The sequence below is a fragment of the Microtus oregoni genome, unplaced genomic scaffold (genome assembly GCF_018167655.1).
Source record: "Microtus oregoni isolate MIOR12 unplaced genomic scaffold, Mior012 000033F_ref0000390, whole genome shotgun sequence".
In the NCBI taxonomy this organism is placed as follows: domain Eukaryota; kingdom Metazoa; phylum Chordata; class Mammalia; order Rodentia; family Cricetidae; genus Microtus; species Microtus oregoni.
Genome location: NW_024543092.1, coordinates 2397585 through 2424501, shown reverse-complemented (window position 1 = coordinate 2424501; position 26917 = coordinate 2397585). Strand labels below are relative to the sequence as shown.

At 37.6% G+C, this 26917-nt stretch overlaps 1 protein-coding gene across 2 annotated transcripts in view; it reads right to left on the bottom strand.

Annotated features, from left to right (window-relative positions):
• Window positions 1–26917, bottom strand: part of Vta1 (vesicle trafficking 1) — a 54795-nt gene that overhangs the window by 14943 nt on the left and 12935 nt on the right. Inside the window, exons 2-5 of one of the 2 annotated variants that reach the window (XM_041680173.1) lie at window positions 19570–19664; window positions 16440–16567; window positions 16127–16202; window positions 5415–5523 (exon numbers count right to left, since the gene is read on the bottom strand). In XM_041680173.1, coding sequence (XP_041536107.1) covers window positions 5415–5523; window positions 16127–16202; window positions 16440–16567; window positions 19570–19664 — 408 coding nt within the window. The remainder of the gene's footprint in view (window positions 1–5414; window positions 5524–16126; window positions 16203–16439; window positions 16568–19569; window positions 19665–26917) is intronic. The other variant, XM_041680174.1, reaches the window with a different exon arrangement.

Sequence of the window (26917 nt, the reverse complement as noted above, 5' to 3'; positions counted from 1 at the left end):
TGAAAGGAGCAAGCTGAGCACGGAAAAATACAAAATGGACAGTTCAAGGAGAAAGGGGTAGTAGGAAGTGGGATAGAGTTAAATCCTGTGTTCAGGGAGATAAACAGGTTAAAGAAAAGCCTGATATTAGATGGAATACAGGGAGTTGAGAGTTCAGGGTAAGAGTCTAATCAGCTAAGTTTAATTCTATGAAACAGAATTAAAGAAAAGCTTAGGGCCAGGTGTAGTGGTGCACACCTTTAATCCCAGTACTCTGGAGGCAGAAACAGATAGATCTCTATGTTTGAGGCCAGCAAGGTCTACATTGTATGTTGAATCTAATTTGCTTTTCATTTTGATTTTACAGGTGGTTACAGTTAAGAGATTGTCTCGAGTCTCAGAAGAAACTGAACTTTTAAGCAGGGTTGCACTGTGACAGAGTATGGGGACTATCGAAGTTGTGCTGTGACAGAGTATGGGGACTACTGAAGTTGGACTAAATGTAGATTTGCATTATGATATGGCTACAAGCCTATGGGGGCCAGGGAGTGAAATGTGGTGGTTTCAAAGAAAATGGCCCCAACATGCCAATAGGGACTGGCATTTTTAAGAGGAATGACCTTGTTGAAATAGGTGTGGCTTTGCTGGAGGAGAATGTCACTAAGGGGTGGGCTTTGAAGTCTCAAATGCTCAACCCACATTTCAAGTTGCATTACAAAGCTATAGTAATAAAACAGCATGTTGGGGGTGGGGCAATGATCAATGGAATTAAACTGAATATTCAGATGTATGTCCAAATACCCAAAATACACACTGGAGAAAATACAGCTTCTCCTACAAATGATGCTGGTAAGCTGGATAGTTGCATGTAGAAGAATGAAGATAGATCTATATCTACATCCTGTATAAAATTTGACTGACTCCAAATGGATCTAGGACTTCAACATAAAACCAGATATCCTGAATATAATAGAAGAAAAAGTGAGGAACAGGAATTGGTACAGCCACTAGAGAAATTTGCATGGAGGTTCCTCAAAAGGCTGACCATTGCCAGGCGGTGGTGGCACACACCTTTAATCCCAGAATTTGGGAGTCAGAGGCAGGTGAGTTCGAGGCCAGCCTGGTCTACAGAGTTCCAGGACAGGCTCCAAAGCAACACAGAGAAACCTTGTCTTGAAAAACCAAAAGAAGAAAAAGAAATAAAAAAAAAAAACCCAAGAATCTTAAGCATATACCCAATGTACTCTACATCTTAGTACAGAGATACTTGCTCAGATTGTAGAATTCTGCTCTATTCATAATAATTAGAAATTAGAAACAGACTAGATGTCCATGAACTGATGAATGGGTAACAAAAATGCGGTACAGAAAAACAATGGAATATTGTTCAACTATTAGGAAAAATGAGATTATGATATTTGCAGGTAAATGGATGAAGCTAAAATAATCATCTTGAGAAAGGTAATCTATAGTCAGAAAAACAATCATTGCATTTTTCTCATATGTGGATGCTAGCTTTTAAATATTATGCTTCAATTAGATTAGCGAAAGAGATTAGGAAGGTAGCAATAGAAGAGGAAACTAGAATAGGTGGATTAAAAGGGGGAGGGTGATAGGAGGGCAGGGTAAAGGAGGGAATATGGGAAGAGACAAATAACACTAAAAGGTTTTTGAAAAGCCATACGAAAATACTACTGAGAAGCTTAAGTATATGTAGACATATGAAAATAATTTAATAGGAATTAACATACAATGGTGATAACAATGCCCTAACTATGCATGTTACACCACCAAGTAAAACCTTGGTTTTTTTCTTTAGCACAGGTAGGGCTATATCCTGTAGTCATTGGCCAACGGTGTTCCTATAGATCCTCTGTCCAAATAGTACAGGAATTTCCAATGCTAGTTCTATTGCTGAAGACATCACTCATGTTATCATTCATGGAGAAATTGAGCTGGAGCCCAACTAAAAGCTTCATCTATACTAATTAGCATACATGGTGTTGCAAAGTACTATACACGCCATCAGAAGAGAAAAGTAATCATCATTATCTTCAAGCTATGAACCCTGTGACTTACAATAGCAACCTGCCTGCAAAAAAGACACTGCTGCCAGTGGCACAATGTTACAAAAATAACTAACCAGGATTTCTTTTTTTAAAACCTAAGGTCTACTCCATGATATACAGACCCAATTCTTGACACTGCTAAGGTGGTCAAGAATCTGAGACTAGACTGCCCTAGAGGAAAATTTACTTCTAGTCTGCAAAGGGAACATGGCAGTAACATGACTCGTAATGACATACTGTTATACCCAGAGATAAGTATATCATTCATTATCAGAGAACCATGGTCTTGCAATAGATGGTAAGTAACAAAGAGGAAGAAGCTTGAGAGCACTCAGTCCTAACTGGGATGGCTTTATCATCTTTCCCCTCAAGGCTCAAGAATCCAGACAGAAGAGTAGGTGGAAAGACTCCAAAGAAATAACATTTTTCAGGAACAAGACTGATGACCATCTGAACTCAGAGAAACTGTGACAGCACACAAAACCTGTACACAAAACCCCAGGCCAGATAGAGAAGTGGGTACAAAGTTCCAGTCCTATCCAAGAAGTTATTTGCAATTGATCCCTGCTTGGAGAGAAAAATAATTTTCTTCAATGAGTGAACACAGGAATTGTTAGCTAATACAAAATATGTGTGTGTGTGTGTGTGTGTGTGCTGTTTCTGTATTTTTTTTTGTCCTTTTGGTGTTTTGTTTATTTCTTTTTTAAAGAGAGAGAAAGAATAAGAATTTGGATGGGTAGGGAGTGGTGAAAATCTGAGAGGATTCAGGCAAGAGAAAAAAATAAGATCAAAATATACATAAAAAAAGACAACTTAAAAGAAAATAGTGATGAAATGGAGGAAAAGGAAACTTTATTCATCGTTGGTTGGAGTACACATTGGTGAAGCCACCACAGAAATCAATGTAAAGGTTCTTCAAAAAGCTAAAAATAAGATTACTACATGAGCCAGTAACTCTAGTTCTGGGCATAGACCCAAAGGACTTTTACATTCTACTCCTGAGGTACTTGATCATCTATATTTACTGGCACTCTTTACAATAACTGGGAAACAGAATTAGCCTAGATGTCCATCGGTGGATAGATAGCTAGTGACAATGTGGTATATATGCACAATGAAATCTCATTTACCTGTAAAGAAAAGCATAATTCTTACCTTTATAGGCAAATGGATGAAACTGAAAAAGCTTACCCTGAGTCAGGTAACTCAGTCCCATAAAAACAAACATTGTGTTCTTTTCCTACGTAGGTCCTAGCTTCAAATCCTTAAGTTCGTGTGGTTATCTTATAGTACCTGCAAGTCAGGTAGTAGAACTAAGAACTAAGTAGAAGTAGAACTAAGCTGAATGTTTCCTTCCAACTGTATAATCTTTTTTTTTTTTTTTTGGTTTTTCGAGACAGGGTTTCTCTGTAGCTTTGGTGCCCGTCCTGGAACTAGCTCTTGTAGACCAGGCTGGCCTCAAACTCCCAGAGATTCGCCTGCCTCTGCCTCCCGAGTGCTGGGATTAAAGGCGTGCGCCACCACCGTCCGGCTAGTATAATCTTTATAGTACCTCTTAAAAGGTGAAAATCAGGTAGCTGGCATCAGTGGTCTTACTTGGCTGTAAGCCCTACAAACTACAATACCAACATACAGGCACAACAATGGCATGACTGTTAGGGGAGTAACCATCTTATCTCTGACTAGATATGAGGTCAGCTTCCCAGCAAAGAACCCAGGCCTGGTAATGGAAAACCAACCAAAAACCTGTGGCTCAGGCAATCTCAGGCCCTGGAAAGAACTTACTACTGTTGATTAACTTAACTGTCACAGTACTAAGCCTCCTTCTAAATATCTATATTTACATCTGTCTTAGTTAGTCTAGAGTCACAAGAAGAGAGTATCAATTGAAGGATTGGTTCAGATCAGACTGGTCTGAGAGCATGTCTAACAGGAATTGCCTGGATTATTATTTTATGTAGGCGAGTCCCACCCACTGTGGGCAGCAGTATTCCCTGACCAAGGCACCCTGGGCTAAATAAAAAAGCAAGCAAAGTATAAGTTTCCAAGCAACCCACAAAACACTGTTCTTCTATGGTTTCTGGTTTCAAGTCTGTTGAAGCTCCTACCCTGATTTTCCTAAATGATGGACTTTTGCGGAAATAATACTTTTCTAATAAAACTACCTCAAACTGTTTTTGGTCAAAGCAATAGAAATGAAACTAGAGACATTCAAACAAAAATAATTGCTCTCAGTCTGGCTCAAAGTCGGTTCACCTTGCAATGAATGGTGGTGAATGTAAGAGACTCAAGGTTATTGCTGAGTAGTAAGTTCCAAGTGGGACATTATATCACCCACTAGAAACTCAGGGAACATCATGAAAAGGAAGAGAAAAGACTGTAACATCAGGAAAATGACGGAGAAAGTCCAGAAAATGCTAAATTCTTAGAATGACATAGCTAATGTAATCATGGTCTCACTGCACCACAGCTACCAATAATGGGCTTGCATATGACTGGACCTATCAACAGTCAATCATATTATGAATTGCAATGTAAATATCTGTTTTCTGATAGTTCTTAGGCAACCCCTATGAAAAGGTCATTTGACCCAATAGGGACCATGACCCACAGATTGAGAACTCCTGATCTAGGGGAAATAACTAGATTGCTAGGTCTCATGCTAAGTATATAAGTAATTTAATATATTTGCTTTCCGTTTCCCATAAGCCACCTGTGAATTACAGCTGATCAGCATCATTGACAGCACTAACAGCCATTCATTAAATCATAACTCTAGCTTTTAGTAAGGACATGGCTATTTTTTATCTCACCAATTAATGATTACTGCATTCTTCCTAGGGCTTATGTGACATCCATCCATCCATCCATCCATCCATCCATCCATATTTGTATTTGCTTGGAAGTTTTAAAAAAAGTCTCTATTAAGAAAACAACACTAAAGTATTTACTATCTAAATTTTGGTAAGATCTAGGAAGATGAGTATATGGAATTAAAAATTCACTTCCCACTTTTGTATGATCTGTAATTTTTGGAGTCATGTAAAGTATAACCCTATCCCCTGCCAATACAGAACAATTAAAAAATACACAAAAATCACAACATTAATAATCACACTTCTAGGTCACCCTGTGAGTATTTTCCTATGTAACGATGAAGTCTAGGTAGATAGGGTGACAGTGGAGACATTTAGCTGACATGGACAGACAGCACATGTAAAGCAGTAATCTTAAATGTGTCCAAATTCCTGGTTTTATAATTACTGTAGATGAAAAATATTACTAGTACCTTCTGAAAACTTTGAAATCTTTTGAAAACTCAACATTCTACTGAAACATTTCTGCTTAGGACTAATAGATACATACCGTTATCTTCTTCTATTCCAACAGGGCCTGCTTGAGGAGTCTCCCCGTTCTTTAAGCAGTTATGGATATATGTTGCCTTCCACCTTGCATACTTTCTGTGTTTCACATTCTAAAAGGGAATATATTTGTAGCACCATCAGACCATGGTAACATAAAAATATGAATACTAACACGGGCTAAGTCACATTCTCTTTTTTTTTTTTTTTGAGACAGGGTTTCCCTGTAGTTTTGGAGCCTGTCCTGGAACTAGCTCTGTAGACCAGGCTGGTCTCGAACTCACAGAGATCCGCCTACCTCTGCCTCCCGAGTGCTGGGATTAAAGGCGTGTGCCACCATCGCCCGGCGCTAAGTCACATTCTTGAGATGAAGTCTCTATTTGAGTGGTATAGTTCTAAGAGTCTGACCATCCCTATATTCTACTGCTGATTCTCCCAGTGGTCAGGGCCTGGCAGAATCCAAGAGAAGGACTTCTCATTAGAACACTGCAGCACTACATCACAGACAAAGGCTGCAAGGCAAGTGTTTGCGTGTCATGCCAGCAAAATTCCTAACTCTTGGATTCCTAAAGAAAAAGGAAAAAGGTTAAATGGAATTTTAAGGTAAAATATAAATGACAGTAATAACAGACAACTCGTTTCTGTATATATATATATATATATATATATATATATATATATATCCACAAATCCATGAAATTACAATAAAGCTAAACTGACAAAAGTGATACATGGTTAATGTAACTTCTAAGTTGTCATATGCTAAGTGCTCCATCTGATAACCTCAGTTCTCAAGGGGACGGGGCAGGAATCATCCTGTTGTCTAAACGTGAGCTGAAAATACCAGCACTAAGGACCCTGGAACTCTCTCTTCTGTTTGAGTCCCAAGGCCTGGTTCCCATTTCCCGGTTTCAGCTTTGGCTGCACATTGTTCCATTTCTTTAACAAGTTTCCCAAGCAACCGTCCACACTTAAAAGTTTTCATGGTTTCACTGTTCAGCTCACTGGATGTGTGCTTGTTTCATTTCTTCTATGTTCACTCATGTCACACACTAAGTCAGACAATTTGAATGTACCCATCTCGTTAGTGGTATGGGTCTGTACCTCAGCGAAGAGGAGCTTCTCTCACTAACGTCACCAATAACCTACTTCTCTTGGGCAAGGCTAGTGGACATGTCTAGCCTTCCCTCGACAAACCTGACAGCAGTATATTAAGTCCTGGACCATTTCTGTTTGTGAAACTGTTAGTTCTGTTTTGTGACTGTTGTTCTCCTTCCTGTTTTTGTTACCTAGACCTCCATCCAGCCTCAGAATAGCCCGAAGGTTCCTATTCTAGCAGAGACTGCAAACTGGTGGAGTAGTCAGTGTGACTCAGAGGACTTGAAAACATCACTTCTGCTTCCCACAGTATCAGCAAACTTGTCTACAGTTGTAAACAACAGAGGCTCTGGAACCCTGGGGTTCCCTCTATCTGGCAGTGTCTGAGCTGGACTGCATTTCCTTCAGATGACATACTCTTGCAGATCCATTAATACATCTCTCCCAACTCTTCCACTGCCCTCTCCCTACATTCCCAGCTTTACACATCTTTAGCATTACTGTCAGGTACAGTAGTTAACTTGTAGCAGCCTGTCTTTCTCCCCTCTACAACTTAAGCAATATCTACAAGCATCAGGACAGAAGTCATTGAACTTGTCTGTCTATATACTGATTTATATGGCTTCTTCATTAATCTTAAATGTATGTAACTAGCCCAAATTTGCTTCTGATGAATATCCGATAATGTGGTTATTTCCACTATGAAGTCACATATACAACTAGCCTCTCCTCTACCCAATTAACGTCATTCACTTAAGACTGGTTGTCTGTGAGAGTCATTTTTAGTACCCCATCCTATCTCTGGCCATTTCTATCATATTCAACTGATTTTGCTTTTAGAAAATATCATGTTCTCTATCTCCACATTTCTAAGATTCCCCTAATCCCCTAACATGTCTCTATGTTTTTAATCACCTTCTTCTGTGTTTTCCTCATGCAGCGCTCAGATCAATCTTCTAAAACATAAACCCATTTATATCAATCTTTTCAGTGCCTTCCCCATGCACTTGGCTATAAAAGTCTTTCCTACTTAGTTCATAACTACCCAGGCTTCTTAGTCTTCCTGTCCACTTTACTCATTATATAGCTTTCTGCACAGTTTCTATCCCTAAACATATCCAGGCCCACATGTGCTGCTAGCTCTTGCTGTTTCTACTTTTTCTTTCATTTATTTACTTCTACTCATTCCTTATGGGGTACACCAAATATTAATTTCTCACAATGGTTTTCCTGACCTATCCATTCTAAAACTAAGTAATTTACTTAAAAATATTTTCTATAATTTATAGTTACATACTTATATTTATAAAACATTTTCTCACCTATAAACACGCTGACATCACCAAAGGCAGCCTACTATCTGCTCTCTGTACCATGTATCTGGTTTTGTTATAGTGCAATGTAGCAGCTTAAAAACATCTTCCATCTGATGAATGTGTGCTCACAGAAATTATCATGTTCTTCAATAGTGTAGTAAGTTGCTTGGCTATAAATGCATTATTCAGGTTAGGAAGTTTTGCATAGAACTGATTATACAGTTATAGAGAAAATTTGAAATTTCCAAAGTTTGACGATTGAACTTTTTGGGGGATAGGGGACTTTTGAAACAGGGCTAAGCTAGTTGGTCTAGACTAGTGAGTGCTGTGTAATCCAGGCTGGTCTTAAACTTGTGGTAACTCTCTTGCTTCAGCCTCCCAGGTACTGGAATTATAGCATGAGCCACCACACCAGACTAGCAGTTTCTGACCTCCAGAAATATCATTAGCATATGGATTACTGTTTTTCCCTCTCTTTCACTGTCTTTAATAAAAACAAAACAAAGCAAAAATGTCAAAGCACTAAGTTTCCATTAGAGTTATCTTTTCAAAATCCCATACGAACTGGGACTGATGGTAAACAAACACTAAATTATCTAATTTAAGAATCTCCAGGTTTACATGTCCACTTGAATCTCATTATCTACAAATGATATTATTTGGAAATGTTCAATATCCTACTCTCCAGCTATAAAATTAAAGTTATTACTTATTTTACATATAATTAGTTACCATGAATATTTTGTAGTTTAATAAACATTTGCTATTAAGACTTTAAATTAGCAATCAAAAAGATGTAAAGTAAGCTGTGCATTCCATCTTTCCCTTGGAGCTAATCATCAAGCTATGCATACAGGAAATATATTATATCAGCTCCAACAAGCAAAAAAAAAAAAATAAACCTGTCTCTTGTGCTAAGTATTTCAATACTCTTAGGGTTTTTATTGCTGTGAAGAGACAACATGACCACAACAACTCTTAGAAAGGAAAACATTTAAACTGGGGGCTGGCTTACAGTTTCATAGGTTCAGTCCATTATCATCATGATGGGGAGCATGGCAGCATGCAGACAGATGTGGTGCTGGAGCTGAGAGTGCTACATCTTGCAGGCAACAGGAAATTAACAGTCACACTGTGGGAAGCTTGAGCAAATGAGACCTAAAAGCCTCAGTGTCATACTTCCTTCAACAAGGTCCCACACCTACTTCAAAGAAATCACCTTCTAATAGTGCTACTTCCTTTGAGGACCATTTTTGTTCAAACCACCATAAATTCAGAAAGAAAAACAGGATGCTCAGAGATCCCTGGGAGTATAAATGGTATTTCAGTTTGCTCTTTGAAGACAAACATGATGTGAAAAAAAAGGAGAAAAGGGCAAGATCAGACAAGTAGAAAGAAAGATCTATGCAGTCAGACAGGCAGAAATAAATAAAAGTTAAGATAAATAGAAAATCAGTCTGTTCTGGGTAAGAAGAATATGGGTGAGTTGGATAAGAGAAATCCAAAGCAGAGTCTTAAGTTTTAGCTAACAACTTTTTATCACTCTCCAGGTTATAAAGCACTTTTCTACTCTTTCCTATTTGGTCCTCCATAACCACTTTGAAGTACACACAAGTCATATTTTACTTCTTCCAAGACTCAGAGACATTAAGGAACCAAGTGAACAAAAAAACCTTCCACATTTATGATTCTGCTTCAGTCTCTGCCATGCCATTTCCTGCATGCTATTTCCTCATGCTGTTTTCCTTTTTCTACCATGGTCATCTTGTGGTCAAATGTCTCCTCTTTTTCAAGGCTCAGCTCAAATATTTACCACCAAATAGCCCCCCTGGCTTGCAGGAAGTTAATAATTATTTGTCATTTCCTCAAGGCAGGCACTATGCTAACTGTGAGGGAGACAGAATGAAGAAGACAGCACAAACATTACATACAGTCCAAAATGAAGGCCAGCCAGTAACTGCCATCTCTATATGTGAGCCTTTCACCCAAAGTTTGGCTCTTATCTTCTGCTGGAGAAGAAACCACACACTTAAGCACCAAGAAATAAGAGTAAAAGGCCTGGGTCCCACAATATCCTTGGTGGGCATGTTTTCAATGGCCTGAAAGATTTCCACAGGGTCCAACCATTTCCATGTAATGTATCCAAGGAAATAAGCACCTGACACCTGGATATTTGTAGAGACCAGATTCAAACCACAGCAGTAAGATATTACTGCTTCATTCTTTTTCCTTAGGGTTGATTGACCTCATCATTACAGATACAGAGCTATCAATAGTTATGAGAGTTTAGTAGTAAAATCAGGCACACTACTTAGTAATGTTTTTGGTAAGGTACAATGATCATGACAAAACTTCTAATTCAGATGGAAATATACGAACCAAGGGGAAAAGACTTTAAAAAGTCAGTTACATAATGTGTATTTAGAATGTATCTAATAAAAAGAGGATACTTCTGCAAACAAATGAAGTGCATCTTTATATACGTTAATCTTGTCTGTTTTGCGGTAGAGTCGTATTATGACTGTATAAGATTCACTCCTAGTTTCAATTGTGAGATGTTTAAACCATCCTGGGCACCTTTCCTAAGTATGTAAAGTTTTAAGAAAATATTGGTTTAAGTGAAAAAGGGCTTATATTAGTAAACATGAAACAAACTTTCCCACAGCAAATAAAGAAAAATTTGTTTTAAGTCCCTATTTTCCACAACCTTGACATGAATAATATGTAGCAGAAATTTCTGACAGTTTTAACTTGAGTTAATGGACATTTGAATGCTGCTGTAAAAAGAAAGAATGTTTGATGATGCAAAGTATTTTAAGAGGAAAATTTCAAGATGTCAATATTTGTAAAATCCATTCACTCTTTTTGGCTGATTAAGACATCCTTTCTGGGAAACAGGAATTGTAAAAGGAGCTTTTACTTTTGTCCCTGGCCCCAAGTTCCTGTTTTCTAAGTGAACTGATGAAAATCACTGACAATGGCAAATTTGACCTGGTAGAGTCAGCAACGGACATGGAGATTTCCACTGAGTTCTCAGTTTGTCACCTACGCTAACCCTCATAATGACTGGACTGCCATGAAAACACATAGCTGGTTAGGTGTTCTCAACCTAAGTGCACATGATAATGAAGGGAGATTTGATGTGGGATTCCCCTCTGTATGCTGTGATTACCATTAAGGAATAAAGAAACTGCTTTGGACCTATAGCAGGGCAAAACTTAGCTAGGCAGGGAAAACAAAACTGAATGCTGGGAGAAAGAAGGGCAGAGCCAGAGAGAAGCCATGGAGACACCTCCAAAGACGGACATGCTAAAACCTTGCTGGAAGGCCACCAGCCTCGTGGTAAAATATGAAATAATGGAGATAGTTTAATTCTATATGTAAGAGCTAGCTAGCAATACACATAAGTGATTGATCAAGCAATGATTTAATTAATACAGTTTTTGTGTGATTATTTCGGGGGGCTGAGCAGCAGGGAACCAACAAGTGTCCTTACCACAACAAATTGGCACCCAACATGGGTAACTAAAAATCGACTTAAAACCTGAGAAAGTTTAACATGAAGGGCCAGGCCTGCTTGTTTGGGTTTCTGTCTTCCCACTAGGTCCCCACAACTGTTAAGCCCCAAACAAAAATCACACATAGATCTCTATAAATTATAAGGTGATTGGCCCATTAGCTCTAGCCTCTCACTGGCTAACTCTCACATCTTGATTAACTCATTTTTCTGATCTATGTTAGCTATGTGGCTCAGTACCTTTTTTAAGTGGGGTAGCTCACATCCTGCTGCTTTGGTGGTCTGGGCAGGAATGGGACGAATCAATTTCCTTCTTCCCAGAATTCTCCTGTTCTCATTACATCATTTCTATTTCCTGTCCGGTTTTCCTGCCTCTACTTCCTGCCCCTGGCAAATCAGCGTTTATTTGAACCATGATTGACAGAATGCAGACAATTCTCCCGTACCACTTCCCCCTCTTTTTTAAACCTAGTAAAAAGCATCAGATTGGAGGAAACTTTTTTATTACGGAATATTTTCATTTTAGAATAAGTTCCTTGTAGTCCTAAATTAATAAACTTATAATGATCTCATAGATCTCAGAGTTGTAGTTTAACTGACATTAAGCCACTACTATACACTAAATCTATTTCTTCTCATGTCAGTTCTGACGTGTCTTAATGGCAGTTCTCCCTTTTTTGTTATTTGCTATAGTTCTAAGGCACTAGTGAGGCTAGGCTTAAACTATGTTGGCCTGGAATTCATGATCCTCTGGCCTTTGCCTCCCAAGGGCTATGATTAAAGTATGCTACCACAAGTGGCTTGTAACACCATTCTTGACAGCTGCTCAAGACCAAGCTTCCAGGCATGCTCTTATCACCTACTTCTATCAGAAACACAGTCAGAATCCAACTACTTACCGTCATAACCACCACTGAAAATTCAGGTCTGAACAAGCGATAGCTCTCATATTGACTATGTAATGTCTACTTTCCCTATTCAATCCTTGTCTACCACCCTGAAAATAGTAACTTAAATAAAGACAATTCTTAACAATTATTCTGAATTCTCCCTCCTCAGTATCTTCTATTATTCTCACTGTTCTTAATTTCCATTCAGTCACAGAATTTCCCTTGCTACCTCCCAATCGTGGATGTGCAGTTAATATTAGCTCCAGAATCATTACAGAACTTGATAAAAATGATGAATTTCATCTAAAATTGTCTCTTTCTGGACTATCTATGTGATTTCCCCCCCTTATTGCCTTTAAGGATTTGTTGCCTGATTCTCAGTGAAGCCTTCCTCAAATCAACTTGCTTACTTATTTCTGCCTTCAATTTCTCAAGCACAATGATTAAAATGTAGCAGTAAACGCTTTTTGTTAAACCTGAATACACATTCTGACTTGGGGTTGAGGACAGTGTTGAAGATATATGTAAGATCCCCAAGTAATAAAAAGAAGTGGAAAAAGAAAAAAAAAACCTCCTGAGAGGGAATTTACAGCTTTCAAAACATTTTTAAAGCAGTGATAACAAAAGACTAATAATCTCTTAGTGCCTACAGTGCTCTGGTCCCTAAAATATGTATGATACCTATTGTTTGTATGATAAGCAACAGATGTCAATATAGTACCAGCAGCAATGAAATATAGTGAGAAATACTTGAGACACAAGCTATAAAAATTGTTTTAATAATGATTATATTGCGCAGTACTTCTAATTACTTTCACATATAATTCCTGAGAGGTTTAGACAAAAGTTTTATAGTTGCAGAATTTTCAAAGCAACCATAATCTCACAAAACAGATTTTAAAGAGAGCAGAATTTACTTAAAAATAATTAAATGATAAATAACCCACATAATTTATCCACTCTATTATCATAGCATTGTTATGTATGTTCGAATTAGCTAAGATTTCCAAATAACATATGGATGTTAACTATATAATAATATAGTTTCATTAAACTTATGGGAAAGTTTTAATAACAGTATATATTATATACAGGTAGAAGACACATTCTTTTTAGTCAAGATATTCCACATATCTTGCAATCATATTTCTCAGATGGAAGACAATCTCCTCCACCACAGACATCAAGATCAGGAGTATTTACACACAGTAGTACTATCTGCTCCACAGCATAACATTGTGTCAGCTGCACCGGTAATTCCTCTGCTGTTACTTCTCCCAAGGCAGAAGATCTAATCTAAGAAGCATGCATTATTTAGTCATATTTAGTAATCATGTCTATTTATTTTCAATCTGATAAAGACTTTTTCCTGACCCTGACATAAAAACTGCTAGCATAGTTATAAAATGTTTATTGATTAGATCTGTTGGATGTTTCTTCATGTTTGGTCCACATCATGTATTTTGAACAACACTGCTACAAACTATTTAATATTGAATAGGATAATGGTGATGTTGGCTTGCTCCAATACTAGTGATGCCAGGTTTCATAACCTGGTTAAAGAGGCCCATGTGTTTTCCTTATAATTTTACTCTTTCTCTCTTTGAAGCAATTAAGCAATCTGAAGGGAGATAATTAATAGTATTTAATGCTATAAAGAGTTTCTCTGTTCTTCCATTATTTACTCATTTTATTATATGGCCCCAATGATTTTAAAACATAGGTTATTGTCCACAGTTATCAGACTTGCACTGATGTCCACACTTTTCTTCTCCATTCTCCTTCTATTCCTTTATTTACTTATAAATATTCTAAATAGATAATTTATTTATTTAGAGATAGGGTCTAAACATAGCTTAGGTTGGTCTCCAACTTGACATCTTCCTTCCTCCATGTTCTACATTCAGAACCACAGGTGTGCACCACCATGTCCAGAGGAAGTTGTTCTCTATAAAGACAATGCGGCCCCTTTAAGGTGTGTCCTGTGTCTCTTGATTATGACCACACTATGCATTTTTTTTTTTTTTGCACAAGAAGGTCTAACCTAATGCAGTGCTTTCCTGACCTGAATTATGATTCAGTCATTTTTATAAGAGTACTGGTTCCTGTTATAAAAGACTGCTGTGAGAATCAAATCGGTTACTTAGGGTGTTCTATGCTACTGGCACTTCATTGTTTTAGATAGTCTTTGCATAGAGAAATAGGAAATAGGCAGTATATGCTTTTTACACATATTACATACACGTTGTCAATACATATTCACAAAAACATGCAAATTATGTACATAAAACAACATATACACATATGCATAAAGTGTATATATAAACCAATGTATTCAGAAGCATGAAGTAAGATCCTCTAATTTTGTAACACAATATACTCCTCTCTCTCCTCTTGCACTTAGTTTCTATCACAGTGAAAACCTGCTTCCTTCTGTCTTTACCCATTTGTTCAATCCCAGGGTAGAGCAAGCCACTTCATAACAGCCAACTTACCCCAGATAAGCCTATAAAAAGTTCAATACTGAAAATTTTGCAATAAAGCTGACATATAATTTGTAATGTATAAATGTTATGCATATTAATTATTATTTTGATAAACAGATGTTTGTCTAAATAATACTCCTCCCAAAATACATATTTCTAACTAATAATGTTCCTTTATAGCCCTTTCCAAATCCGTTTCCCTTGCCCTCCTAAAGAAGTCCTTAAAAGTACTTTTCTTCTCTTTCCTGTTTTTTTTTTTTATTAGATGAACTTTTCTATTAGCTACCTATTATACACAGGCAAACATGCAAAGCATACCATTTGACTCTTCTTTTGACCAGCATTTCTACAAAATGTATCCATATTCTAGGCTACATCACATGTCAATTCTGTATCACCCTGAATAACACAATTTTGCATATCAATTGCTGAGATGTAGACATCTCAGTTGTTTTCAGATTTTGCTATTATGAATAAATTTCCAATGAGTAAGCTCTTTTTCTAGACATAAGTTTTTATTTCTCTTGGGTAAGTACCAGAAAAGGAAGTGCTGGTAGAAAAGGTGGGAGTGTGTTTAATTTTATAAAATCTGCCAATTCTTTCCATAAGTAGTTACAACATCTAACATTTTCACCAAGCACAGTTTGAAAGATCTGGTTTTTCTTTGTTCTAAACATTTCAGGGGCCAGTATTTGTTTGGATGAGTTTAGTGATTGTTGAAGCTATTGGTTTTATTTTGTGTTGTGTTTTTTTTTTTAAATCAGTGACTGAGTAGGTTTTAAAAATCTCCAACTATAACTACAAATTTTTAAACATTTTGTACAAAGTATTTCATATAATTTGAAAATCTTGTTATGTAGTAAAATGTCCTGACTGCTAGGAAATGTCTCATGTAATAGACATGTAAAATAGACAGTAAAATGGAGAAGCTTACTTTGCTTAGCATTGCTGCTTGGCTTTTGGTGACTTAGTATATGACATGAATGTCCTTTTGTACACTTTTACTTTAGGAAGGGCAGTTGGTACTCCTAACTGCTGAGCTGTCTCTCCTGCCCCATCTTCATCTTTGTCAAGTGAATAATGGTATTAATAGGATTTTGACGAACAATTTTTTATTTCTGCTTTTCTTTTGTTCCATTCTTTTTCTTTAAGCATTTGTATTTACAATTACATTATCTTCTTGTTTCTTTTCCTTTTCTTTTTTAAGTGATAAATCAAGTATCTTTCAAAGCATTCCTACCCTATGTGTAAAGTGTTGTTTCATTTGACTTTCAAAATGTAGTTGGAAAAATGACCATTTTTGCTTCCATTCACACTTCTGACATACATGATGGTCTGGAGAAACAATAAGACATAAAACAATAGAAAGCAACACTGCTCCTCTTCAGTTGAGACAGGCACACACTCACCTCATCTGTCAGCTCGCCAAACACTGTTATGACATCGATTAAAAGGCTCGCAGTGTAGAAGGACTTGATCATGTTTCTGGAAGAGAACAGGAGCTCGAATTTAAATTAAACAAACACTGAAATGCAGTCCAGTGCCTATAAAATATGTTTAACAACACTGAAATCAGTGCTTGAAATAAAGTCTATATTACAGGTCCAAAATTTAGAAACCAATACTCAGGTCGACACAGTATTCAACTGGAAACTAGACAATTCTGGTCTGAAAGTAGCCAAACTTATAAAAAAAACAATTTTATATTCCTTCCTCACTTACTTGTGAAACCGTCCCGCTCGATCCTCATTGTCTGCATACAAGAACATTTTCAAAGCATAATTCTCCAAATGGGCACAACCAACTATTTCTTGAGTAACAGCTTCATTATCTCCCAGCTGTTTCTTAAGCTAAAAAAAAATCAGACACATAGCTCATGATTTTGGGTTCTGAGAAGGGTCTGTTTAAGAACAATTAACTCAAAAAAAGGAACAATTAATTCTAGTAATTACTTTAAATAAATTACTTCACTTTCATTTCAATAAAAACTAAAGGCAAATCTTATAAAATAGCTCTACTCCAGCCACCTGTACTCAAACAAAAGCCCAACTACCTCACAAGGATGAAAACGTGAAAGTACAATGGGGCTTTCAAGATGAAAACAACCAAAAATAAAAGACAACATTGCCAAGTACCCTGGTGAAGAATCAAACCCACCTAACTATTACCCAGCCACTAACAAGTAATCTAAGATGGAACTAGAGACTTCTTAAGCACATAATTTAAAATTTAACTTTGACCTATTTCAGTTTGTATCAAATATATAAAAATAAAATTATGAGTATCACAGTGTTTAAAATAGTGCCTCTAGAGCACAGTGCTTAAAGGAGAGCTCACAGCAAACTAGGAGAGAAATAAGGTGACAAATTCATTACCAGATTATTTTAACTTAGACACATATAATAGCCCAAGTCTATGTAGTTTACAATTACGCAGATTTTCAGTTTGCATATCCCTCTACTACACAAAAAGTAATTTGAAATAGTTTGAAACTCAAGTAGTTTCTTTTTCTTGTCTAGAACCATTAAACTGAAATAAAAATATTTTCAGGAACATCAGATTTAGGCAACCATATCACTAAAATTGCTTTTGTTAGAGGCTGGCTAGAAAAAGAGTTCAGGGTTAGGAGCACTTGTTGCTCTTGCACAAGACATGGGTTTAGTGCCCAGCACCCACACAGTGGTTTACAAAAATCTGTCACTTGAGTACCAGGGGTATCTGATGTCCTCTTTTTTTTTTTTTTTTTTGTTTTTTCGAGACAGGGTTTCTCTGTAGCTTTGGTGCCTGTCCCAGAACTAGCTCTTGTAGACCAGGCTGGCCTCGAACTCCCAGAGATCCCCTGCCTCTGCCTCCCGAGTGCTGGGATTAAAGGCGTGCGCCACCACCGCCCGGCTCTGATGTCCTCTTATGGATTCTGTAGACACTGCACACATGGGGAACACTCACACACGCAGACAATCTCTCTGTCTCTTCTGTCTCTCTCTCTCTCTCTCACACACACACACACACACACACACACACACACAAATGTGGATTGCCTAAAAGTCAGTCAAAGTAAAAACACTGACAATTAAAACAGAATAATTTAATATCCAGAAGAGATATATGTAATGTTGGAATTTAAGGTAATTTTGCCTAACCTTACTCTAAATAACAGCAAAAATCCAGCTAAATCCCCATATAACACAATTTATTGCGTTTAACCTGTAAACTGATTTGTAAAGCAGATTTAGTCCTAAAAATTAGTGAAAATAGGCCACTTCATCTTATGCTCAAACAAAAGTATCTCATAAAATCATGAGATATTTGAATGATTTAAAGTACAATGCAAACACTGTATCACAGAGATATGCATGCATAATTGTTGACTTTACCTCACTTGTGAGTGCATGCCTTGTGAAGAACTGAGTTCTGCTTAGTCTAAAGCTTTTATCTTAGCTGTTATTACTAGTACTGAAGAAACACAATCTGTGTGAATGTCTGTGACAGGTGGAACTTTACACATTCACCATGATGTATGAAAGTTACTGTCCATCTTCCACAGCAGCATCTCAAGCAACAGCACTGATTCACCTTATATCCATGCAAGCAGCACTAGAAACTAGACAGTGACAGTCCCAGAGGACACTTAATCTATGGCTTCCAATTACAACTAGGCTATAAGTTCTACGCTGTTGGAGGCTGTAAGTTCTATGTTGATCTAGCCCTTTGATCTGAATAGTAACTTTGGAATAATAAAGTAAAACAATGAAAACCTTAAAAGGTTCTGGGTTAACATAAATTTTAGTATGTATTACTTTTGTTTCTTTAAGCCAAATAATGCAAGTGATCCAATTAAAAAAAAAAAAACAGGAAGCAAGCACACAGCTATCAAACTACCAAAGGAACACTCAGAGCAGATGCTCGACTGTGTCACTGTCTGCCTGTGAGAGATAAACAAGGTGGTATGCTTTTCTGTTGCTGTGGCAAAAACTAAGGAAGGGAAAGGAAGGATTTATTTGGTTTATACTTCCAGGTCACAGTCCATCATTAAGGGAAGTCATGGCAGGAACTCAGGGCAGAAACTGTGAATGAATTCCTTATTGGCTTGCTCTCTGGCTTTTAGGTAGCTCTTTAGACAGTTCAAGCCAACCCGCCTTAGTATGACATCACCCACAGTGGGCTGAGACCTGTTGCACCAATTACCATGGACATGCCAACAGGCTAATCTGATCAAAGCAATTCTTCAACTGAATTTCCCTCTTCCTAGTGACTCAGATTGCACCAAGTGACAAGATAAACTAACCATGACACCAGGATAGCAGGGCACAGGATCACTGAGTGGACCTTGATTACTAATACAAGTAATGGTTCGCATTATATTCTTTATTCAGTGACACTCAATCCAAACAACTCAACCTTCTGTTAATCTACCCACACAATAACGTTCCTGCTCCCCACAGTGAAGAGGGAGACATTCTTATCCACCTCTGTCCAGCCAGGAGAGGAGAGTGTCCTGCCATGAAGAGGATAAGCAACTGGAACCACCTCCTTCATGATTCCTTCCATGAAATATCCCACTTTATTCCAGGAGGAGCCATTTAAGAATTCCTCGGTCAGTAAGCCAGATGACCATGTGAACGAAGTTAAGAAAGGATGAGCAGAAAGCTGTCAACAATAATGCATATGCAATGATAACTCAGCCTACTTTACACTTGGAGCTCCCCTGCATACAGTGTTAAGAGTTTTCTTCAGGTATATTGCTAAGTGTTGCCAGGGGAAGGGCTGAAATGACAGAAGACACATGCACAAAAACACAAAATAAAATGCCATCTAAAACAGGCAGATAGTAAGTTATTATTGTTTAACTTACAGCTTCTAACTGATCCATTAGCTTTGATAAAAATTTACGACACTCAGGAGTTTTACTATCAATCTTCATTCCAGTTTGCATAGCATATAAGCGACCTACACAAAAAAGAAAAATAAGTTGCTCTTAAATTTCTATACATTTTAAAAATATCCACCAGTTATTTAATTACATCCATGATTATAAACTTTATAGCATTCATTCATGAGGATAAATTCCATTTGTTAGGATAAAAGTGGATGGAGGAACAGTTTGAATCTTTGATAAAATGTCCACAACCATTTTCTGATCAACCTTAGCTGCTCTATAATCTGGTATTTCCCTTTTTCCATGACATGGATCTCATGGTCCTTGTGTCTGGGCTTCCATGATTGTTGCTCTTGAGGTAAGTAAGTACTGCTGACTGGACACCAAGAGTGTGTGATTATTGCAGGCTCCTCCCAACTCCCAGAGGCTCAAGAGCCTTTGCAACATATTTTGAGTAGTATACCTAGTCATTCTGCTAAGCATGCAAATTAAGGAAACACCATTCTTATTCCTCCCAAGTGGTTTGTGGACAGTCTTATTCTTCACAGTCTTGGACTTAACAGCTGAGCATGTCTTTTCCTACACGCCTTTTCAGAACATCCAGAAAGTTGAGGAGTATCTGTCAGTTCTCTAAACAAGACAAGGTTTCACATTCTTGAGAGTTGTCTCATGCTTCCCCTGTTGAAACCCGCAACAGCACTGCTTTTTTGACTCTAGGCTTCACCTTTGGTTTAGTTTCCTGGCTTTTTAAATGCTATCTTGTGAGATGGGAAGCAGCTGAATTTTTATACTTTAAAATTTTTAAGAGACTGAGTATTTAAAATATTTTTACCTAGTAAGAAATTCAGAACGTATATAAATTTAAAATAAAATTATATTTATTCTTGATTTTACCACAAAATTCTCACCTAAACAATGCAAGAGAACCACTATGCTAACACATTTTTCTAAGTAAGGCCTTCTTTGCTGTCAAAAGGATGTACAATTTAACTTGTGAGTCAAAGCATTAAAGTAAAAAAGACAAGACAAGACAAGACAAAATACAACCCATGTAAAGAATGCCCAACATGTGCCAGATTAGTGGTGCTGATAGTCAACTTGGGCAAGGATGCCAACAGAGGCTTGAGCTAAGATTTATAGGGAGAACTGTTCCAGTCATTTCAATGTATGCTTTCCTTTAAATAAATACACCTCTTTAAAGACTAATAAAAGCATTTGCAATAAGGCTAAATAAAGCAAAGACCTCCTTAACACAACAGTTTTTCTTTGCCGAGAACTAGAAATGTTTATGGTGGTGACTACGGGATGAACACACACACACACACACACACACACACACACACACACACACAACGCCCCCTTCTGCAAACTCAGCACATCCTGGAGACAGCAGCACTAGTGTTTTCACATGGGTTCTTCCAGCACATGCACACTGGGGCAATTCTCAACTGTTATAACTGGTCTTGTGTTATGGCACCTCCTAGTGGATGTATTCACAAGTTGGGTAAGAGGGAACCAAGAAGTAGCATTTCAAGTGCCATTTCTGAGAGCTACTTTAAGGTGTGCTTTAACACAAAGTACCACTATATAATTACATCTATAATTATAATCTATGCAAGAGCCTGTGTCTGTTAAACTCACAAAAGCTGATATTAAACAAAAACTTGTGTCAACCTGGGGATTGAAAGTAGCATCTCGCTGTATTTCCTAATGATATTACCTATTTCCTAGATATCTTGGTACTTTCTGAATTAGGATAGCTATCAAAATTAAAATATTCTACTACACTGATTTTCTTTGTAAAAAACTGGTTTGAAGAACTATTTTTTTTTTTTTGGTTTTCTTGAAGGTGGGGAAGAAGAGGTAGGGACTACAACAGGGGCTAATGCTAAATTAACACAATACTAATGAACTATAATCCCAGTCTTAGTTCTTTACTTGAGATCAGACAGAATTCTGTCTCATTCAAAGACCCTTCTAGCCCATACTGCTTCATAATCATCAACTACCAGTGTTCCCTTGGTTCCCCTGCTCTGTCCTAACCCAAACTTGTTATTACTTCAGGAGATCAGGATTGCAGTCCTCAGGATAATAATTATTTTTATTCCCTCACAGTCCACCTATCTTGAGACTTACAAGTAACCTTTAGGAGTTCTGCTGTTATCTAATTTGTAATGTTCCCCCAAATCTTCTCAACTCTCAGGCTGCTCGTGCCCTCTGACACCCAATGCTATCACACCTGCGATGGCCTGTGGATCTCAGGGTCTATTCTTGGCCGTCTCACACACTTCTGGAACTTTCTTGATTACATGCATATTACTGTAGCAGAGAATGCTAGGTGCTTTCCCATATGTCTGTTTTCCATCTTTTTGCTATGGAGACATGTGTACAGTCAAAGATTATATTTTGCAACATTCAAAACAAAAGTATGGCCTTGTACAATAACCGAGACTAACACCACAGAGCCAGAAACTGCTGGGAGAGATGTCAGCAAAGTCTCCTTACAGCCATAACGGCAGGGAAGGATCTCACCTTCTTCATTTTTTCCTTGCCATCTAGACTACTACTACTTGGTAACTCAACTCTAGTATTCACCTGGAGTATATGCAACTTTCACAATGCTAACTCTGAAACTCCTTGAGCTTGGGATCCTGTAATTCATAGAGATGTACACTGACAGGTATACTGTTAGCAAGCCTTTATTTTAATCAAGTGAGCAAATCCTCATTTTACTTGGCTCATTAGTTCGTTTTTTCTGCAATAAACAAGATAATCTAAATCTAATATAAATACAGAGACAAACTTACTGACCTCTAAAGCATTATGTGTTCTGTTCACTCTGCCGTTCCACAAATGAATTACCATCACAAGCTAATGTGCAGCTGAAGTTGTCTATCAAGCACAACTCGTGAATGCAATACTCTGTTCTTCTAATGTTTAACTATATGTACAACTCCAGGCTTCCAGTTCCTTAGCACCTTTTCAATTTAAATTATAATCTGTCTTCTTTCAGCTATCTCTGTAACCAGATTTAATTGTACAATGTATTTTTCTTTTGGCTTTTTGAGATAAGAGTATTGCTCTGACTCTCAGGCTGGCCTGGGACTCACTATATAGCCTAATGCTAGCTTTAGGCCTGCAGGCATTTGCTGTGCTTCAGCCTTCTAAGTGCTGGGGCTAGACAGCCATGCCACCATGCCTGTTGTGGTGGCTTGAATAAGAATCTTCTCATAGGTTTAAAGATTTTAAGATGTGTACCACAGTTGGTGGACTGTTTGGGAAGACTAAGAGGTGTAGCCTTGTTGGAGATGTCGTGGCCTTATTGGAGGAAGTATGTCACTGGGGGCAGGCTCTGAGGTTCCAAAAGCCAATAACATTCCCAACTTTTCTCTCTGCCTCTAACTTGCAGATAAGATGCAAGCTCTCAGATACTGTTTCATCACCATGCCTACCTATTTGCTGCTACCACCGCTGTCACCACCACCACCACGATAGTCACAGATTCTCCCTCTGAAAATGTTAAGTAAGCTCCTAATTAAATGCTTTTTTTTTTTATAAAAAAAATAAGTTATTTGGTCATGGTGTCTTTTCATAGAAATAGAACAGTAACCAGATATCAGTCTACAATATACTTTTCTATGTGAACATCCTATGTGACTATACTTCTACCTGTAAATCTTTTTATTATAGCCCCCTGGCAAAAACATACTCAAATATATATATATATATATACTACCCCTTTTCTCTATATTTGTATGAAAGCAGCACAGACTGCTGGCAACTGTCATGACTGTTAATCTCAAATAAACTTCAAATGTACTTTCCCCAAATGCCACGCTTTATTTTAAACACATTTTAATCTCTTTAAAACATGGACTTCTACAAATACACACAAAAATTAGCACACATTAATTAACTGATCACTATGGAGACACCGGTCAGTATAAGATGATAATGTGTGGGGGGCTGGAGAGATGGCTCAGGTTAAGAGCACTGGCTGCTCTTCCAGAGGTCCTGGGTTCAATTCCCAGCAACCACATGGTGACTCACAGCCATCTGTAATGAGATCTGGTGCCCTCTCTGGCCTTCAGGCATACATGCAGATAGAACACTGTGTACACAATAAATAAATAAATCTTTAAAAAAATTTATAAAAAAAAGATGATAATGTGTGGCAAGATTTTTCACTTCTGTGCGCCTTTTCTAATCTTCTCTCACAGTATGGACAGCGGACATTACCTTGGGTCACCATTCAAGGACAAGTTAGCGATTTAGACCAACTTGGAGAACAAGTGACTATCTGACACAGTTAAATCCCAGGTAGAGAAGGAGTGACGCTGATTCCTAGACTTACCTTGTCTTCTATAACAGCTCCAGGGAAAGGACTGGAAATTAAGTCAGCACTTTCTTGCTACCATACATGATTTATGTCATGTGAGAGATTTAAGGACCTTATTTAGCTTCTGTTATTTACAATATACAGAAAAATGTGTATCTATTTCCTCTGAAGGAAAAATAACATTGTTTATACTTCACTACTATCATCCAGATTCTTATTCTTTAGGAACACTAGAAACACAATGCAATAATATTTATGGACATGACCTAAACTGTGCCCCCTTCATTTGTGTGTGTGTATATCTATCTATATTACTCTGCATTGTAAAGACATTGTTATATAGTAAGATCCTTAACTTAACAATTAGATCCTCTCAAATTCTGAATTGGTGTCTCAGAGTCTCTTCCTCCTCTAAACCAAAAAGGACCACCACACTCAAAGTCGCTCCCTACTACTTTCTGCACATCTCTCTGTTTTCCAACCTCCTTCTGACTCTCTATGATTACTTTCTGTCAACTAGTTGCTGGTTCCACCTCCTGATCCAAGATTGATTGTTTAATTAATGCAAATGCACACTCAGTGTTCACAGTGTGATCATGTATCTCACAACACATAACTAGTACAAAGGTGTCAATTCTGAGCTAGCAGGTTTTCACCCCAGCCTCTGACTGTACTGGTGAATAGAGTGATAGAGATTTAGTTAAAAACTACATGAGGAGCAGAAGGAGGGAGAACATGAGCAAAGAAGTCGGGACCACGAGGGATGCACCCACCCACTGAGACAGTGGAGCTGATCTATTGAGAGCTCACCAAGACCAGCTGGACTGTGACTGAAAAAGCATGGGATAAAACTGGACTCTCTGAACATGGCGAACAATGAGGGCTGATGAGAACCCAAGAACAATGGCACGAGGGTTTGATCCTACATAATGTGATGGCTTTGTGGGAGCCTAGCCAGTTTGGATGTTCACCTTCCTAGATATGGACGGAGGTGGGAGGTCCTAGGTCTTACCACAGGGCAGAAAACCCTGACTGCTCTTTGGACTGGAGAGGGAGGGGGAGAAGAGTGGGGGGAGGGGGAGAAGGGTGGGAGGAGGGGGCATAGGGTGGGAGGAGGGGGAGGGAAATGGGAGGCTGGGAGGAGGTGGAAACTTGTTTTTTTTTTTTCTCCTTTTCTCAATAAAAAAAGAAAAAAAAACCAAAAAAAAAAACCTACATTTGGTGGTGGCAGCAGGAGGTAGGTCTAGAGGGATTTAGAAGTCCTGACCAGCTACTGCCTGAGAAGTTAGCCAATAACTGAGGAGCCACAGTTGATGGATGAAACAGCAGTAGATTCAGGTTCAGGCACAGCGGGTGATAAAATAACACTTATGTGGCTTACAATTTGAAGTTTGGAAAGTGTAATAGAAGATACATTCTTTAATACTAATAAAAATAAGACCCTTAAACTCTTTATGAAAATTAAAAAATATCTGCAGCCATGTGGAAGGGAAAAAAGGATCAGTTTCATGAAGAGCTATTTGACACAAGCAATTCATTGTAGAGACAGAAATATGAACATTAATATGTAACACAGGTAGAAGAAATGCATGTGTAGCTAAAGTTGCCAACAAGAAAATATTTCATATTGGAATTTCTTTTAGGAATGGGATGGATAGATTTTAGTTTCTTGAGATTATAATATAATTACACCATTTTCCCACTTCCATGTGCACCTCCATCCTAGCTCTTTTTCAAATTTATGGTCTCTTTTTGTTTGTTTTCATGAATAAATATTATTTGATGATGAGTAATGAGGTATGTTTGCAAAAGGATTAAGTACTTTCCAAACCAACTTTAATTTAATGTGAGGCATTCGGGAAACAAACATTCACTAATCATGAAGGTATGCATTATTCAAAGTTCCACAGACTCTGAAAATAAATGTTCTAACAGGTCTTGCTTATCCAAGAGAAGTGTAAAAAGGTTTAACATGTAAATACAAAATTTTACACACAGACACACACAGACACACACACACCAGAGAATAAGGTTTTATTACATCAAAAGAACATGACATTAAATACTATGATATACATTAATGTTTAAAAACAAAACTTATTTCAAAAGATAGAACTGAAAATACTACACTATATTAAGTTTGTTATAAATACCTGCTATATCATCAGTATTATCCTTTGTGAAGCAACTTCTGAGTCGAACATTGAATTACATTGCAGTTCTTACAGCAGGTATAATTGTACTACTTTCCAAAGTAAAACAACAGTAACAATCTCCTCCCCTGCCAATACACATACACTTTGACCACAAATCAAATCAAAACAAAACAAAGACAAGAAGACAGAATAAATGAATGTCTACTAAAGGGTATGCATTCTTCCTTCATCAGACAAGCATTTTGGAGCCCTTGTAAGCTACAACTACTTTTAAGAAAAAGTTACTCTTAACTCCTCCTAAAAGATTAAATGAAAATTGACCTATAAATTAATATATCTAGGATTTTAATATCTACAAATCAGCCAATATTCACACTTCCATGCTGGATACTAGCGTTGTGTTGACACACCGCAGGCACTACAGGACATTTGATTATTAACATGATGCCATAAGCTGGCCCAGCAGGAGCAGGACTGTACTCTATGATACTTATAAGGCTGAGGTAAAAGATTGTCAGGTCCAAGGCTGGCCTGTGAAACTGGGAGATGTCAAGGCTTACCTAAGCAGCCTAGAAAAAAAAGAACAAAAACCCTGAACAAAATACATGAAGCAAGTTTCCTGAATGTTATCTAGAGAAAAGCTACAAGCATGGAACAGTTAAACCAGACCAGCATTCTGCATGGAGACACACTCTCAACTTGGGAAAGACAACAGCTCCAAGCCAGGACAATATGTCCTCTGGTTGAATTGGGGAAATAAAAATTAAGTTTGTCTTTAATTCTTATTTATTTATTTATTTTTATTAGTTATCTAGCTTCAGAAAGAATG